At 37.9% G+C, this 17,714-nt stretch overlaps 1 protein-coding gene and 1 long non-coding RNA gene across 3 annotated transcripts in view; one reads left to right on the top strand and one right to left on the bottom strand.

Moving 5' to 3' along the window:
- The first annotated feature begins 1,684 nt into the window (after nt 1–1,684).
- LOC147832683 (uncharacterized) lies at nt 1,685–6,880 on the top strand. Its single transcript, XR_015517294.2, has 3 exons — nt 1,685–2,977; nt 3,037–3,551; nt 3,815–6,880. It is a non-coding gene; the product is annotated as an uncharacterized LOC147832683 (long non-coding RNA).
- angpt1 (angiopoietin 1) overlaps nt 5,909–17,714 on the bottom strand; it is a 363,643-nt gene continuing 351,837 nt past the window's right edge. The window contains exons 9-10 of one of the 2 annotated variants that reach the window (XM_087293862.2): nt 16,301–16,431; nt 5,909–7,119 (exon numbers count right to left, since the gene is read on the bottom strand). In XM_087293862.2, the coding sequence (XP_087149988.2) occupies nt 6,956–7,119; nt 16,301–16,431 (295 nt within the window). In that variant the 3' untranslated portion in view covers nt 5,909–6,955. 2 annotated transcript variants of the gene reach the window in all.

Here is a 17,714-nt window from a genome sequence, read left to right on the forward strand (position 1 = left end):
GCCGGAACAAGCTGAACTGCCGCTCTAGGCAAAGCATGGTCATGTCGCCCTCAACCCTAAAGTGAAAGGGGGACTGGGGGGGCGGGGGTTGTTAGTGGGAGCTGTCGCGGACGCCGCCCTCTCTATTCTGCCGCCCTAGACGCGGATATAACTGAGGGAGCGGGTGGTGAGGGTAGTGTCGCGGACGCCGAACTCTCTATTCTGCCACCCTAGACGCGGATATAACTGAGGGCGCGGTGGTGAGGGTAGTGTCGCGGACGCCGCCTTCTCTATTCTGCAGTACATAGAGGTCTAGACTAGTTTTTGTCAGCAGATGTCACTCTATGCTAGTTCAGAACAACAGATGGTGATCTAGAGTAGTTTTAAACAAGAGCAGCAGATGGCGCTCTAGGCTAGTGTTTAATAGCAGATGGTGCTCTAGGATAGTTTATGACAGTAGATGGCACCCTAGACTATACTTTATAACAGCAAACGGCGCTCTTGGCTAGTTTATAACAGAAGGTAGAGGTCTAGACTAGTTTTTGTCAGCAAATGTCACTCTATGCTAGTTTAGAATAACAGATGGTGGTCTAGACTAGTTTTAAACAGGAACAGCAGATGACGCTCTAGGTTAGTTTATAACAGAATATGGCGCTCTAGGCTAGTTTATAACAGTAGATGGTGCTCGTCTAGGCTACTTTTTAACAGTAGATGGTTCTCTAGGCTAGTTTATAGTAGATGTAGATCTTGATGGTTTATAACAGTAGATGGTACTGTAGGAAGGGCCGGAGCAAGCTGAACTGCCGCTCTAGGCAAAGGACGGTCGTGTCGCCCTCAACCCTAAAGAGAAAGGGGGGCTGTGGAGGGCAGGGGTTGTTAGTGGGAACTGTCGCGGACGCTGCCCTCTCTATTCTGCCGCCCTAGATGCGGATATAACTGAGGGCGTGGTGGTGAGGGTAGTGTCGCTGACGCCGCCTTCTCTATTCTGCAGTACATAGAAGTCTAGACTAGTTTTTGTCAGCAGATGTCACTCTATTCTAGTTCAGAACAACAGATGGTGGTCTAGAGTAGTTTTAAACAGGAGCAGCAGACGGCGCTCTAGGCTAGTGTTTAACAGCAGATGGTGCTGTAGACTAGTTTTTAACAGCAAGTGGTGCTCTAGAATAGTTTATAACAGCAGACAGCACTGTAGGCTAGTTTTAACTGTACATTGGAGATTGATTGTTACAAAACCGATACCAGATTATAGTAAAACTTAAATATCTGTAACAGTTTTAGTAAACCAGTGCATACTAGTTTTACTTATTTTGTGGCTCCATTAGTTCTCATTGTGTCTCAGCCCATCTGATGTTGGCTGTGTTTCAGGGGTGTAGAGGGTCAGCTCAGGTGTTGAAGGACAGTCGGAGGTTTACAAGCGCCCGTCGTTTGCTTAACCCTTGATTTGGGGTGGAGGAATGTCAGCTATGGGGATTTGGCGGCATCGTTTGACACCTCCGCAATCTGTCATGCTGGAGTGGAGGAGAAATAACAGTCTGTCCTCTCGCCACACAAAAGAGCCTGGCTTGCTCCGGGCCCACAAATTGTGCTTCTTTATGTTTTCTCTTCTGCCATGTGTAAATATTGTGTCTACAGACAGACGTGACTCGAACAGAAAACGCTGAATAGTGAGCGGTGCAGGAATCCAGAGGCAGTGATGACTCAAAGTAAAAGAATTGAGTTTCTTTTTTATTTGAACTAACATCATGAACGTTGTTACAAAGGTTTGGGGAGTTTGGCAAATGAGAGTTAAATGAGATAAAATAAAATGTCCTTGCATTAATGTTGCTTTATCTACATGTGATTGAAAACATATTGATGGTAAAAAAGTAAAGCAGTGTTCTCCTCTGGAAAGCAATGCTGAGCACATTAAATTACAGTATTTGGAGTGTGATGATAAACATGCCATTCTGCAGTGCTCCAGATAGTTTGTGCTCTTACAATAGTACCTGTTTTCAGTAGAAAGCTGTTGTTTTTGATAGAAGACAGTAGTAGTAGAAACATACTATGGAGTCAATCTAGGGGCATATACTGTACAGTTGAAGTCAAAATTATTAGCCCCCCTTTGAATTTTATTTTCTTTTTTAAATTTCCCAAATGATGTTTAACAGAGCAAGGAAATTTTCACAGTATGTCTGATAATATTTTTTCTTCTGGAGAAAGTCTTATTTGTTTTATTTCGGCTAGAATAAAAGCAGTTTTTAATTTTTTAAAAGCCATTTAAAGTCAAAATTATCAGCTCCTTTAAGCTAATTTTGTTTTCAATAATCTACAGAACAAACCATCGTTATACAATAACTAGCCCAATTACCCTCACCTGCCTAGTTAACCTAATTAACCTAGTTAAGCCTTTAAATGACACTTTAAAATGTATAGAAGTGTTTATACATGGCAAAGATAAAATAAATGAGTTATTAAAACTATTATGTTTAGAAATGTGTTGAAAAAAATCTTCTCTTCATTAAACAGAAACTGGGGGGAAAGGGGGCTAATAATTCAGGGGGGCTAATAATTCTGACTTCAACTGTATACTTGCAAAATAAAAGAAAGTTTTGCAAACAAAAATAAAGTATTGAGCAAAAATAAATAAATAAATAAATGTAAATCTCCCAAAATCGCAAGGCAAAAAATTATTTTTGAGAAATACAAAATATTTTTGGTAACCAAAATTAAGAACTGCCTAAGGGAATATTAAGTTTTGTAAAATAAAATTTGCAAAAAAAAAAAAAAAGAATAGAAACAACTGCAAATAAAAATCAAGCAGAGCAAATAAAATAAAAATATATCAGCAATTAAAAAAAGAAAATGATATATTTGCAAAACATTTTCATAGCATTGCCTTAAAGAAAACAGCCCAGTCAATTGCAATTCTCATTTTGATTTGCTTTTTAGTCAACCATGAGTTTGGGATGCTGTTTTTGCTTTGCACTTCTTGTTTCTGCACATTTGACAAGGGGGCGGAGTAAATGAAACTTGGCCGTTTACAGCAGGCCCCTTGACTCCGCCCCCTTGTCAAATCAGGGCCACAAAGTGAAACGCGCAGAAACGTGAAGTGCAAAGTGAAAACAGCATCGCAAACTCAAGATTGAATAAATGCAAATATTTTAGTTTATTTTTGCTCTGCTTGTTTTTTTTGTTTGCAAATTTCATTTTTACTTTTCAAAACTTAATTTTCCCTTTGCACTCCTTTACTATTGTTAGCAAAATTAATCCTTGCTTCTAAAAAATAAATGTTTGCTTTGCAGTTTTTAAAGATTTGCATTAATTAATTTATTTTTTCAATACTTTATTTTTCGTTTGCAAAACTTTCTTTTATTTTGCAAGTATATACGGCCCTAGATTGACTCCATATAATACAAGCGTGTTATTAAACTTTTAAACTTCTGATGATGCGAACAAGCTAAAAATAACATTAATCCTGCCAACACACACACACACAAAGAACATTTTAAAACATTTTCCACAAACCAAAACACACACCAACAGAACTGATGTGCATTTGTAATGCGAAGCATATGGTAACACTTTACAGTAAGGTCCCATTGGTCAATGCATTAATGAGCAATACAGTAATTTATTAATCTTCGTTAAAGTCAGTCAATATAAATACTCCTTAAGTCAGCTCAGCTGGGTTTAATTATCATCAGATACCTTTCTACTATTTTAATAACGTATCAATAAATGCTAAAGTTAGCATTAACAAAGATGAAATGCTTCAGAAGTATGTTAGTTGTTTATTTAAAGACTAAACTAAAGATGTTAACAAATGGAACCTTACTGTAAATTGTTACTGTAATAGGCCGTTCACATGAATGGATTCTTGTTTGTTTTTAATGCATTATGAATGTAATTTCAATTTATAAAAAATGAGTTTTGTAATCTACAAAATGCACCAATCATGCATTAAACTGAAAGCCGTGTGATGTGGAGATGTTCATCAAGCACTTTTACAAATGGACTGATAAAAAAAAAACAGCACAAATGAAGAATGGAATGGGAAATATTAGAATAATTTTGCTTAAAAAAATCCTTTTTAGCTCCTTGTTGTGGAAGCTAAACCCCTTCTAATGAACAACACGGGTCTAAAATGACTCAGATTCACTTCCTATGCCATTTAAATAATGATTTCTTTGCTCAAACTTTGAAATAAATCTAGTTGATCATTTTTTTTTGCTAAGTTTTCCCCAGATCATTGTTTATATCTCTGTCTTACTGTGAACACAGGCTCATTGTGGATACGTACCCTAGTCTACATTTCTGCAGAGCGCAAAATATATACTACAAGGTATGTTTGGCTTCATTTCGTCTGTAAAAAAAATGAATGCTAGGGGATGGTAGGATGCCTTTATTTGATGCAGCGGCTGACTGATTATCTCCGTGTGGAAGGCTTTTCTGGTGTCAACAATTTGGCTGGTGGCTCACTGCGTTGGAAGGAGTTCAAGTCCAGTGAAGAACGGTTCCGGAAACCAGGTAACACATTATATCTTTCATTCATTTATTTTCCTTTGGCTTATTCCCTTTATTCATCAGGTGTCACAACAGCGGAATGAACCTCTAACTATTCCAGCTTATGTTTTGCAAAGCGGCTGCCCTTCCCTGCAACCCAGTACTGGGAAACACCAATACACACTCATTCACGTTCATACACTACAGTCAATTTAGTTACCCCTTAACGCATGTGTTTGGACTGTGGGGGAAACCGGAGCACCCAGAGGAAACCCACGCCAACACGGCGAGAACATGCAAACTCCACAGGGAAATGACAACTGACCCCGCCAGAACTTGATCAAGTGACCTTCTTGCAGTGAGGCTACAGTGCTAACCACTGAGCCACTGTGTCACCACAGGTAAAACAAAATCAAATAAATAAACAACATGGCCATAAGATCCTTGGACCCGGGGCTCCCTCCTGTTTGCAGGGCGAGAAGAGAGTTTGAGCTCAGGTAGATTTGGAGAACTCCCCTGCTGTAGTAGCTATTGAACAGATAGTGATCGCTCTTAAGAGATAACTACTAACAAGGAGCATGTCTATGGTGGTGATTTGGATTAGTCGATTAACTTAAGTTGCATGTTTTTGGACAGAGGGAGGAAACCAGGGAACCAGGGGGAAACCCATGTGAGCATGCGGAGAACGTGTAAACTCTGGTTCTAGTCCTTAGCCAGCCAGTTGACGTTTCTGTGCAGTGATGTTCTTGCTGTGAGGCAACAGCGCTCACCACTGGGCCACCGTGCCACACATCTAGGAAAGGAGGAGGAGGAGTAGGGGTGAAAGGGGGGATTCTTCAAAACGAAGATGGCTGTGATATGGAACTGAGGGTATTCATAGTGGCTTAGGAATCGTCTGATTGGTGAATCATAAATTGGATAATGCGGGACCACCTGCAAGCAATCATAAGCACATGATCCTCTTGCAATTAGTTTATAAATACACTTCACGTAAGAACTCGCTTGGCAGCACTCTAAAAGCAAGCGGGATGATATTTACATGAGTTTATTTGCTACAAATGCTCATGTTGTTCAGTGCATGTACTTGAGTTTCATTCGATATATTCAAAGAGAGTATTTTCTATGAGCAGGTCAAATTAAAGGTACAGTCAGGGCCGGCGTGTCTGATGACACTGATGGCATGATAATCATAACTGAACCGTGAGACCAGTGTAGGTTCAAACCCCTAAAGAAGAGCTTGCGCAGAAGACATCTGAGATGGTCAAAAAGCACACAGCGGGGAAACATACCTAAGAGTACATTTTTTTTTTTTTTTTTGAGTTCTCCAGAAATGCAGATTGGGGTACGTTTCCACAATGCATAAACAATATTTGAAACTTTTAATATTCACAAACTTTGGCACAGAAATCTGTATTAAAAAGTAATAAAGGAGAAATTAAAATGGAGCTCTGGATGGTGCATTTAATTTCTCACAAACTCATTCAGCTCACTTTAGATCCACATCAAAATGTTAAAATCAGCACATAATGCTTGAGTAAAGCTGAAAAAAGCAGCAAAACCCAAAACAACGACAACAATCAAACATGTTTACATACACAAATGAAGAAAGATGATTCAGCCGAATGCAAAAATACAGTCTGGAATAAACCTACGACAAATTAAACCCAATCATTCAGAATTATTCAGCAAAACTGCAGTCTTCGGTTTAAGGGTAATGTGATGCAAACTCACTGGTATGAATAACACTGCTTTGAAAACATTCTTAACATGACAAAGTCTGACGGTATGGATGAATTAAAACATTATTATATGCATAACGCTGCACCGGCACCACATGTCATTGGCTTTGCTGTTAACATTAGATCAATATTACCTCTTTAATAGCTGTGATCTTTGGCATGCTTTGCCAAACTGTACCAAAGTTCAAAGCCAATAATAAATTGCAGTTCACACACTCAGCATTCAACACACTCAAGCTGGAGGACGCAAAAACAAAAACATTTCTTGTAAATAGCACTGAAAGTCACCTTTAATTCTGCATGCAACGGGTCTCTTCACGTCTTTGACAGGATTAATGTACAAAATAGAATAAAAAAATGTGAACTGAAGTATCACAACACAAATATATCTGTGCAACACGTTTGTATTCAACATTAATAGGTCCCTTTAGGTTATTGGAGGGCATTCAAGCTGCTTTAAGTTCCCTTAGAAGTGCGCATGTCTGCTGAGTTCACTTGCTGAAGTGCTGAATTAACAGTCCTGAGTGACAAGTGAATGCACTTCAATTCATACCTCTGATATGTAAAAATAAAAGAACTGGGACGCATGCCGATTCCCATTCAGGCCCTGGAAGGTGACAGCACAGCCTCTTTTTCACAGGATTCCTGCTATCACCAAACAATGCTGCATTATTTGCATGCCGGAGCTGCAAAGCACGTACACTGAAAAAGTCTTGTGCATGAATGCAGCGCTTCTGGCAATATTTTGAAGAGGACTATGAGAAGTCGGCTGGTCGGATCATCATGACGGTGGAGCGCAGAGAGTAACTGGGCCCTTTGAAATAGTGCCATTTGATTCCATTAAATTTTCCGACATGCTGTCCTTGTCTGTAATACACACCGTTCAGGTTGGATGGCCCGCAGGCGTCGTACCACCAGCCTGAAATACAAAAACATGCACAGCTGTGTTAAGAGCAATTCAGACCAAGGAGAAAAAATAGAACAAAATATCTTATTGTGCATAATATTGCAAAAATAAATATAAAAATAATACAAAATATATGAATAAACAAAGAAACCAAATATAAAATACATTAAAATAATAAATAAATGAAATGTTTGTATTGATTTTAAGCATGCAAGACAGTTAAAGATGAAAAGTGGTTTATATGAGGCAAAAATATATTTTTTGTCAGCATATTTATGGCAAGAAGAATTAATAAAACAAAAATATTATTGTATATGCTGTTGCAAAACAACAACAATCAAAAACTATGCACAATGAATAAATAAAAAAAACAAATACAAATGTAAAATAAACAAAAATAATTATATTTTTTCAGGAATTGATTTTAAGCAAGTTCAAAGACAAAAAGTGGTGCATGCAAGTTAAAATATCTTTATTTTTCAGCATATTTATAACAGGAAGAAATAATAAAACCAAATATATTATTGTGTATACCATCAACAAAAAAGAACTGCAAATAAAATATATAAACAAACAAATACAAATATTTATAAATAAATAATAATAATACAAATTTAAAAACTAAATAAATTGTATTTAAGTATTAAGCATAATCATAACAATAATAAATAATACAATAAAATATATATTTTTGTGCATACTATTGCAAATAAAAGCAAAGTAAATTAATAAACAAATAAATATCAAATAAATAAATAATGAATACTGTAAATATTTAAGTATTGACTATGCATGCAGGGCAGTTCAAAGACAAAAATTGGTGTATATCAGTCAAAAATACTTTATTATAGCATATTTATAACAAGAAGAAATAATTTAATAAAATATATTATTTGTGTATACAGCTGCAAAAAAACAAATAAAAACTATAACAAATAAATTATAAAATAATAAATAAGTGAATAATTAAACTGTATCACGTATTAATTTAAAGCTTGCATGGCAGTTAAAAGACAAAAAGCTGGTATGAGTAAAAAAATTATTTAATACAGCATATTATAATAATTAATAAACAAACAATATTAATTATAAACAAGAATATTTATAAACATGAAAAGAATTATAGAACAAAAAAATATTGTGTATACTGTTGCACAAAATTAAACAAACAATGCAAAATAAATAAACAGGCAAATAAAAACATATTATAATAAATACAATAATAATAAATAGTATTTAAGTATTGAATTTAAGTAGGCGCAACAGTTCAAGACAGAAAAGGGATGTATTTAAGCATATTGGTTCTGGGTTTATTCTGGGTCCAGTTCTGGGTGTGTTTTGAGCATAACATGCATTAAACCAACCAGAGTCTCAGCTCACATTCCCTTTAAGAGTCAGTTGCATCATGCCATGGCAAATTTGCTATACATGGCGAACTTTGTTAGTGTGAAAACTGAATGCTTCACTAGCAAGAAAACAGTTAAACAGAGCATCTGCAGCGCGAGAATAAAGAAGGAGCCTCCTCCATTCAGCCTCTTTACTTTTACTCTTTACTCCTTTACTTCGCTGGAGTAAGGAAACAGTGGAAACTCACTCCACTAAAGACATCCATTAGCCTACATATTTAATTTAGTTTGTTTAGAGCAAGGATTTGTGTCAAAACCATTTCTAAATTCAGTTCTAATCTCCAGCAAAGGAATAAATGAACAATAATAACGAAGTGTGGTCAGAAAACTGAGTTACATCCAAACACACGTCCTGTTCTCATCCACATATGGTGATGCAGACGTCTCCAAAACCCCAAAGCAGGACAAATCTAAACTTGTTTTTAATAAAACAAATATAAATATGCTTATAATAAATAATACTGCTAATAATAATAGCATTATACAAATGCAGATTGTCATGAATAAACTGAAAAAAAAAAGCCGTAACACACCTCCTTTTCAGACCAGCACACCCATGAGTCAACAAAGAGGTGCAAATAGATTAAACAACGTGCCGCAAACGTGAAAATTACTGTTGCACTGGTCTGAAAATAGCAACAAATCCCACCATGCACTCCTTGTGCCTCATTGTGTATGATAGGGCCCAAAGTGTGTCTTGTTTTTACAGAAACACATTACACTGAATGACAATGGCAACCCTATTTCACTTTGCTATTTAACAGTAATTTGAAACATTTCTCTGGCATTACATGCGTATATATAAAATTACTTTTGTCAATTTAATTTGATGCAGACACCAAAATGGGACGTCTCGTCTTAAATCCTCATAAAATTCATATTTTTATAAGAGGGCAATAAATTACAGCCATTTTAATTGCTTTCCTCATAAAAACCACATCAACCACAATGCATAAAATGCTCCTGCTGGCAGGCTGAGCTGTGCTTTACGTGTAGTAGATGTACAGTCTACTGGTGTGATGCTATTTAGGTTTCTAATGTTGTATGAGCAACCATTTCTAATGCTGACTGTTGTGTTATGCATTCATCAGCTTATTTAGACCACTTTAAAGCTGATCCAACAGTATGCAGGTGTAATGTGCTCAATGTGGAGTGAGGAGAGATGGGGAGGAGTGATGTACAAACAAAAGTATATATATATATATATATATATATATATATATATATATATATATATATATATATATATATATATATATATATATATATATATATATATACACAACATTATTCACCCTCCTGTGAAATATTTATTCTTTTTTTAAATATTTCTCAAATGATGTTAAACAGATTAAGGAATTGTTTACAGTATTTTCTATATTATTTTTTCTTCTGGAGAAAGTCTTATTTGTTTTATTTCGGCAAGAATAAAATCAGTTTTTAATTATTTTAACAGCATTTTAAGGTCAATATTATTAGCCCCTTCAGCAATATTAGTTTTGGATTGTGTCCAGAACAAATCACTGTAATACAATGACTTGCCTAATTACCCTAACTTTACCCTAATTAACCTAGTTAAGCCTTTAAATATCACTTTTAGCTGAATATTATTAACTGTCATCATGGCAAAGATAAAATAAATCTGTTATTGGAAATGAGTTATTACACCTATTATGATTAGAAATGTGCTAAAAAAAATCTTCTTTTTGTTTTTATTCAGGAAAACAAATATAGGGGAGGGGGTGGTTGGGGTGGTTAATAATACAGAAGGGCTAATAATTCTGACTTCATTTATTTATTTCTTTGACATGGACATTACAATTACACTGGACAACCAAATGCAATTGTTGAAGTGTTTTAGCAAACTTGCTAATTCTCAACACCTGTCCACAGGAGGCTTAAACATGACAAAATGGAAATATAATAAAAACATAAACACAACATTATAATTCATTACATAAACTTACTGGAAGGCAAAAGCAAAGATGACATGATCCAACCAACTAGACCAGGGGTCACCAATCTCGGTCCTGGAGGGCCGGTGTACCTGCAGGATTTAGCTCCAACTTGCCTCAACGCACCTGCTTGGATGTTTCAAGTATACCAAGTAAGACCTTGATTAGCTTGTTCAGGTGTGTTTGATTAGGGTTGGAGCTAAAATCTCCAGGACACCGGCCCTCCAGGAACAAGTTTGGTGACCCCTGAACTAGACTATTTGTGCAAACACTGCTGTTTTGTTCTTAACCACTTTTGAAGAGCACTACTAAAAATATTTAGATTACTTTCTGATTTTAAGCTAACCGGTAAATCAGTCCACAGTTTGCCTCCCTTTACAGAGAAGACAGATTGACCAAATGAGGTCTTCCTCTTTGGCACTAGAAAGTCACCATTAGCAGTTGCCTGTGTAACTCTTTGAGAGGTTTGATGCCGACTGATTAGATCAGAAAACAGGACTGGAACAAGATTATTTAAATATTTAAAAAACAATTTAATATAATTAAATTTAATAAAACTATCAAAACTAAAAAGGTTATGTTTACATAAAACTTCACAATGATGCCATCGCATAGGCTTTAAGTCCATAAGTTTAACTGCTTGTTTATATATCGAGACAACAGGCATCAATGTAGTTAATTCTGACTTCACCTATATATATATATATATATATATATATATATATATATATATATTAGGGGTGTAACGGATCACAGTCGATCCGTGATTTGTACGGACCACACCCCACGGTTCGGAACACACGTGATCCGCGGATTAATAACTTTTATGAACTTGTAGATCAATCTAACGTTTATAACAATTGCAGAGTGATCGCCTCAAATCACGGCCTTGAATTCCCGAGTTTGAAAGCATTTTTTGCTTCCCTGTAGCCACAATATAACAATGATGGAAAAAGTTGTCATCTAAATGCTTTCTTGGGTTATTAATTAAAGCTGTTCTCTGTTGTTGTTCGTTTAGCCTGCATTAATGTGTTCGGTGTAAAGCTGCACAATTAAAAATGAAAAGATCGGGATCTTAATTTAAACTCGATTAACATGAACAATAAATGATAAAAATGATTTGCATGTGTTTATTAATCCTTTAAAGCGCTACAAATCTGCGTTTGATCAAGAGACATTCAGTTTTTACACTTTTTTAGTGAGTTACAAACAATTAAATAACAGAAGTACTGGGAGAACTGTTTATAGCTCTGATATAAACGCTGATGGTTATGGTAAAGATTAAAATCTCTGTTTAATGAACCTGACATGATTTCATTGGTGAAAGCGATTACATTGTGTAACCAATAGGAGGCGACAAACAACCATCAAGATGATGTCCTTGAATAGGTTGTCAAAAATGAACCACCTATAATAAAACATGGAGATTTATGTGTGAAGTGTTGAATCATTAAGTGAAAATTAATACAAGATTATCAGAAACAGTTCATTGTTCGTATTGAATATTTTCCTTTTTTTTCAGCTGGTTCTTTCTAGATGGTTCGAAGTTCTGTTTGTTTAAACCAATGGTTTTGCAGTAATATGTTTGTACAAATAGAAAGCAAATGACATTTGTGTCCTCCCTTTTTTTGCTGATCCAAAAAATAGTCTGATCCGGGACTCAAAAACCGTAGTGTGATCAGAACCGTGAGATTTGTGATCCGTTACACCACTAATATATATCCAAGTATATATTATAGTCTAGAAAAGTTAATTTGATTCAATTAAAAAAAGGCAGAAACATAGTGTATATATTATACAAAGAATTGCCGCTTTGGGCGAGGCAGTGGCGCAGTAGGTAGTGCTTTCGCTTACAGCAAGAAGGTCGCTGGGTCGCTGGTTTGAACCTGGACTCAGTTGTTTCTGTGTGGAGTTTGCATGTTCTCCCTGCCTTCGCATGGGTTTCCTCCGGGTGCTCTGGTTTCCCCCACAGTCCAAACACATGCAGTACAGCTGAATTGGGTTGGCTAAATTGTCCATAGTGTGTGAATGTGTGTGTGGATGTTTTCCAGAGATGGGTTGCGGCTGGAAGGGCATCCACTGCGTAAAAACTTGCTGGATAAGTTGGCGGTTCATTCCGCTGTGGCGATCCCGGATTAATAAAGGGACTAAGCCGACAAGAAAATGAATGAATGAATTGCCGTTTTGATTCCAGCTCGGCGTGGGTTGGGTGCAGTAGGACCGGTGGGGTCTCATCCAGGATGGGAGTGAGGTTTAGGGGGGTGAGTGTAAAGAAGGCCAGCTAGTGAAGTGCTGTGCAGGGAAACTTCGCTCCTTTACAGGTTCTCTAGTGACAGACGCTATAGAGGCTATAGTCTTTAGCCTTCTTGTTACCGTACGTTCATTACATTTTCAATGAGAGCCGGCGGTGATAAGCAGCGAGGAGCAGCATGGCATGTCTTTGCCAGTGTGGGCATCGAGGAGAGTTGAAATCAAGTCAACTTTATGGTAATGAGCTATGACGCGGTTCGGCGGCAAGCACTCCGACTGACGAAGTCCACCGCTTGAGAGGAGTTCAGTGAACCTGTGAACTTTGGTTCCAACCACAGTTGTTCCCAAGGGTTTGATTATTGAGGTCCCTGGATTTTCAGTTATTTACAATGTTTTCTTACAGTTTCTATGTTGAGTTTGCATGTTCTCACTGCGTTCGCGTGGGTTTCCTCCGGGTGCTCCGGTTTCCAAAGACATGCGGTACAGGTGAATTGGGTAGACTAAATTGTCTGTAGTGTATGAGTGGGATTGTGAATGTGTGTGTGGATGTTTCCCAGAGATGGGTTGCGGCTGGAAGGGCATCCGCTGCGTAAAAAAATGTGCTGGATAAGTTGGCGGTTCATTCTGCTGTAGTGCCCCTGGATTAATAAAGGGACTAAGCCGACAAGAAAATGAATGAATGAAGCGTGAATCTCATGCGACAGTACAAAACCGTATTGTTGCTTCAGAATATTTCAGACATGTGGACACATTGGAGAACTTGATCTTTCATGATTAAAGGAATTTGATAAGAAGTGCGCAACATTTTCATGCTAGAGATCATGTTTTATGCATGAATGTAACTGAAATGCTTCAACAGCTTCGAGATGAGTGTAGTGAATTTTGCCAGAGCTGAAGGCAGATAGCGTTGTCGCCAGGGCAGCCAGAGCGAACTTGGACGCTCTTGCCGATTTTGGTGTGAACGCACTTAGAGCAACCAACTCCCATGCAAAGAATCGGCGGTTCAATCCAGCTCAGACCAGGTTGGGTGCAGTAGGACAGGTGGGTTACATGTGGGGACTCGTCCACAATATTTTTACCTTTTAGAATATTTGACTTTCTTTCCTCAAATAAAGATAATCCAAGGGTGTCAAGAACTAGAATTCTTCATAAATACACTTTTTTTTTTGTGTTTAACAAAAGCTTAAAACCACAAAGAGAAAATAAATTAAGAGCTAATTTCATTTTAGCATGAACCAACCCTTTAAATTAGCAAAAATATGTATATTTATTTTATTTAGTAATTTCCGTACTCACTAAAACAATCCTACAACTGAAAACCCTAATATCTGCAATAGTTTTAATTTACTAAAGCAACACTGAGTCGGCGCTCAGCTGCTCTCTGCATTAAACGCTGCTCGTCGGGCCTGTTCATTCGATTAGACACGTACACATGAAGCGTGCCCACATACTGCCCATATCTTGGCACGCAGGACTCCAGCTTCACTTCCCCGGCTCAAATGCCAGAGCGATCTGTGAAAAATCGGTGACATTTGTCCCTGGTCTGCGAGCCAAAAGCGCTGCCCTTTATCACGGCTCTCGCTGACACACTGAACCGATTGGACTCTGATTCCGCATGTTTCTCTGCTTTCTGAATCTGAGGCCCGTCTCCAGGGTCTGTGTTTTATAGGCTTGTTAACCACACTGCATTACCAAAAATGAGGCAACAGAATGATAAAAGTTTGATTTCATGATACAATCCAGAGCTGGAACCAATATGTCTTTCATTAGAGCACTTACGCTACACAATTTAGTGGGCTCTACTTTGACAATGACAATTTCAGGGCATTTCCGCACTCCAGAACTTTCATTAAAAATCTCTCAGAGCGACACTCTGAGCTTTTATTAATTGCATCGCCCCCCAATTCCCATATGCACGTCATATTTATATTCTCATCCTGATATTAAACATCGCAGAGGTCAATCAATGTCAGGGCCATGTTTGGCATGAGCTAGCATACAGACACAATCTTTCTTGATTTTTGGCTTATTAAATTATGCATGATGTTAAAACAAATCTGTTTATTTACAATTTCTGTATTTTAAGTTTATTTACAGTCATGAATTGCATTTTGGGAGCTTGATCTCTGATCCTTTGACTTTTGATGTTTAAAGGTCAACTCTGCCATTTAACAAAAGTAACGTTTATTGATATTTTATTAGATTGAAACAAGATAAGAAATAATATCTACACTTTTATTAATTGCATCGCCACAATTCACCCCTGCAGATTTATGCACGTCATATTTATATTCTCATCCTGATATTAAATATCTCAGAGGTCAATCAGAATCAGGGCCGCGTTTAACTAGCATACAGGCAGGATCCGTCCAGGAAATTATGAATGCTGTCAAAAAATATTTGTTAATTAACAGGTTCTGTGTTTGGCATGGGTGACGCAGTGGCACAGTGGGTAGCACGTTCGCCTCACAGCAAAAAGATCGCTGGGTCGCTGGTTCGATCCTCGGCTCAGTTGGTGTTTCTGTGTGGAGTTTGCATGTTCTCCCTGTGTTCGCGTGGGTTTCCTCCGGGTGCTCCAGTTTCCCACACAGTCCAAACACATGCGGTACAGGTGAATTGGGTAGGCTAAATTGTCCGTAGTGTGTGTGTGTGGATGTTTCCCAGAGATGGGTTTGCGGCTTGAAAGGCATCCGCTGCGTAAAAACTTGCTGGCGGTTCATTCCGCTGTGGCGACCCCTTTAATAAAGGGACTAAGCTGGGAAGAAAATGAATGAATGAATGATGTATTTGCCGTTGTTTCTGTTTATTTAAAGCAATGAATTGATTTTGGGAGCTTGATCTAATTCTTTGACTTTTGATGTTGAAAAATCAACTCTGAGGTTTTACAGAGTGACTTTTGACTTTAAAAAATCTAAGTTTAATATATATATATATATATATATATATATATATATATATATATACATATATATATGAGGTCTCGTTAACCGAATATTTTCTGTCATTGCCGTTTTTTTTTTTTTCAGCAGTGACGGAAAAATCCGAAGTGTGCACCATGCACAACTGAACGCAGAGGGGTGAAGCCGTGTCCCTGGTGCTGAAGGAGCGCGTGCTGCGGTATTTTTTCCCGGTGAAACCAGTGCTTGCAAGACAGGGAAATCCCACAGTCATCGGTGAGTGTTATCCGGCCTGAGTATGGCCCGCAGCTCGCTCTCACACATACTGGGGAACACCCATACACACTCATTCACACACATACACTATCGCCAATTTAGCTTACTCAATTCCCCTAAAGCGCATGTGTTTGGACTGTGAGGGAAACCGGAGCACCCGGAGGAAACCCACACCAACACGGGGAGATCATGCCAACTCCACACAGAAACGCCAACTGACCCAGCCGGGACCCGAACCAGTGACCTTCTTGCTGTGAGGCGACAGTGCTAACCACTGAGCCACCTTGCAGCCTGTTTAAATTCAGCCCATAATTAAATTGTTTGCAACCACTTACCTTACCAAAACTAAAAATTTTTTTCAGTGTAGTGTTGCAGTAGAGATGTCTGCATGCAGCATAAATAAACTCACCGCCGCTGAGCATCAGTGCACACTTGCATGTGCAGTTATCATTATCCACGTCTTTGGTGCTGAAGTCTGCTCCATGAATGGCCAAACTGCTCTGCCGTCCCGCCGTCCCGCTGTGGGTCTTCAAAAACAACCTGAGACAGAAAATAGAGAGATTTAACTTCTATTTTACCCCTTTTACAAGATGTACGATAACTCTTCTGAGTCTCCAAAACGTGAATGTAAAGTTTCAGCTCAGAATACCCATCAGATAATATATGAAACAATGCAGAACATGCCCAGTTTGAGCTTAAATCAAAGTGTAGCTGTTTTTGTAGCCTGTGTCTTTAAATGCAAATGAGCTCCAGCTCCGTCCACTGTTCCTCCAAACATGTGTTTGTTTTCTGTCTTATCTCAGATAAACAGCAGTCAGTGACAGAGATAGACAGATGCATCAGAGATCCAGTTTAAGAGTCAAAAATACCACAGTAAGTTTATTTGATGTATTTTTTGTTTTGTTTTTACGCATTTTTATTATTTGTTTTTATTTTTATTTTACTTGTTTTTTTATTCTTGTTTATGTAAAGCACTTTGAATTGCCATTGTGTATGAAATGTGCTATATAAATAAACTTGCCTTGCCTTGCCTTGCCTATTTGTACTGGAGTTTATTTATACATTTCTGAAACAATGAGGGCGAAGCAGTGGCGCAGTAGGTAGTGCTGTCGCCTAACAGCAAGAAGGTCGCTGGTTCGAACCTCGGAGTTTGGAGTTTGCATCCGGGTGCTCCGCTTTCCCCCACAGTCCAAAGACATGCGGTACAGGTGAATTGGGTAGGCTAAATTCTCCGTAGTGTATGAATGTGAATGAGTGTGTGGATGTTTTTCAGAGATGGGTTGTGGCTGGAAGGGCATCCGCTGCATGAAAGACATGCTGGATAAGTTGGCGGTTCATTCCGCTGTGGCGACTTCGGATGAAAGTCTAAGCCTGAAAGAAAATGAATGAACTATTAACTATGCATGTTAACTATGTTTATATCTAATTTCAACTCCTTAACTTTTCTGATTTCGATTGTGATGAACTAATGTGCACCATTTGTAATGCCGCTTAGAAATGACAGCTATTGTGAAACGCGCTACACAAATCAACTTAAAGGGCACCTATGGTGAAAAACTCTGTTTGGACAGACATGTGTGTAAGTATAGTGTATATACTGTCATGTCGGGGTGATATAAACACACCCAGTCCTTTTTTTTCCAAATTTAACAACATAAAAACAGTGGACCAATTGGAGCGGTTTTCAGATCGACCGCAGCTTGACGTAGGAGTGCGGTCCCCCCCGCCCACTAATATTGATTGACAGCTGCGCGCATTAACATGTCTCCGTAGTAATGCATAAAATCATATTGACAAGACAGGTTGAGCGCAAAGCAACCGGG

This window comes from Danio rerio, chromosome 19 (genome assembly GCF_052040795.2).
Source record: "Danio rerio strain M-AB ecotype USA chromosome 19, GRCz13ab, whole genome shotgun sequence".
Lineage (NCBI taxonomy): Eukaryota > Metazoa > Chordata > Actinopteri > Cypriniformes > Danionidae > Danio > Danio rerio.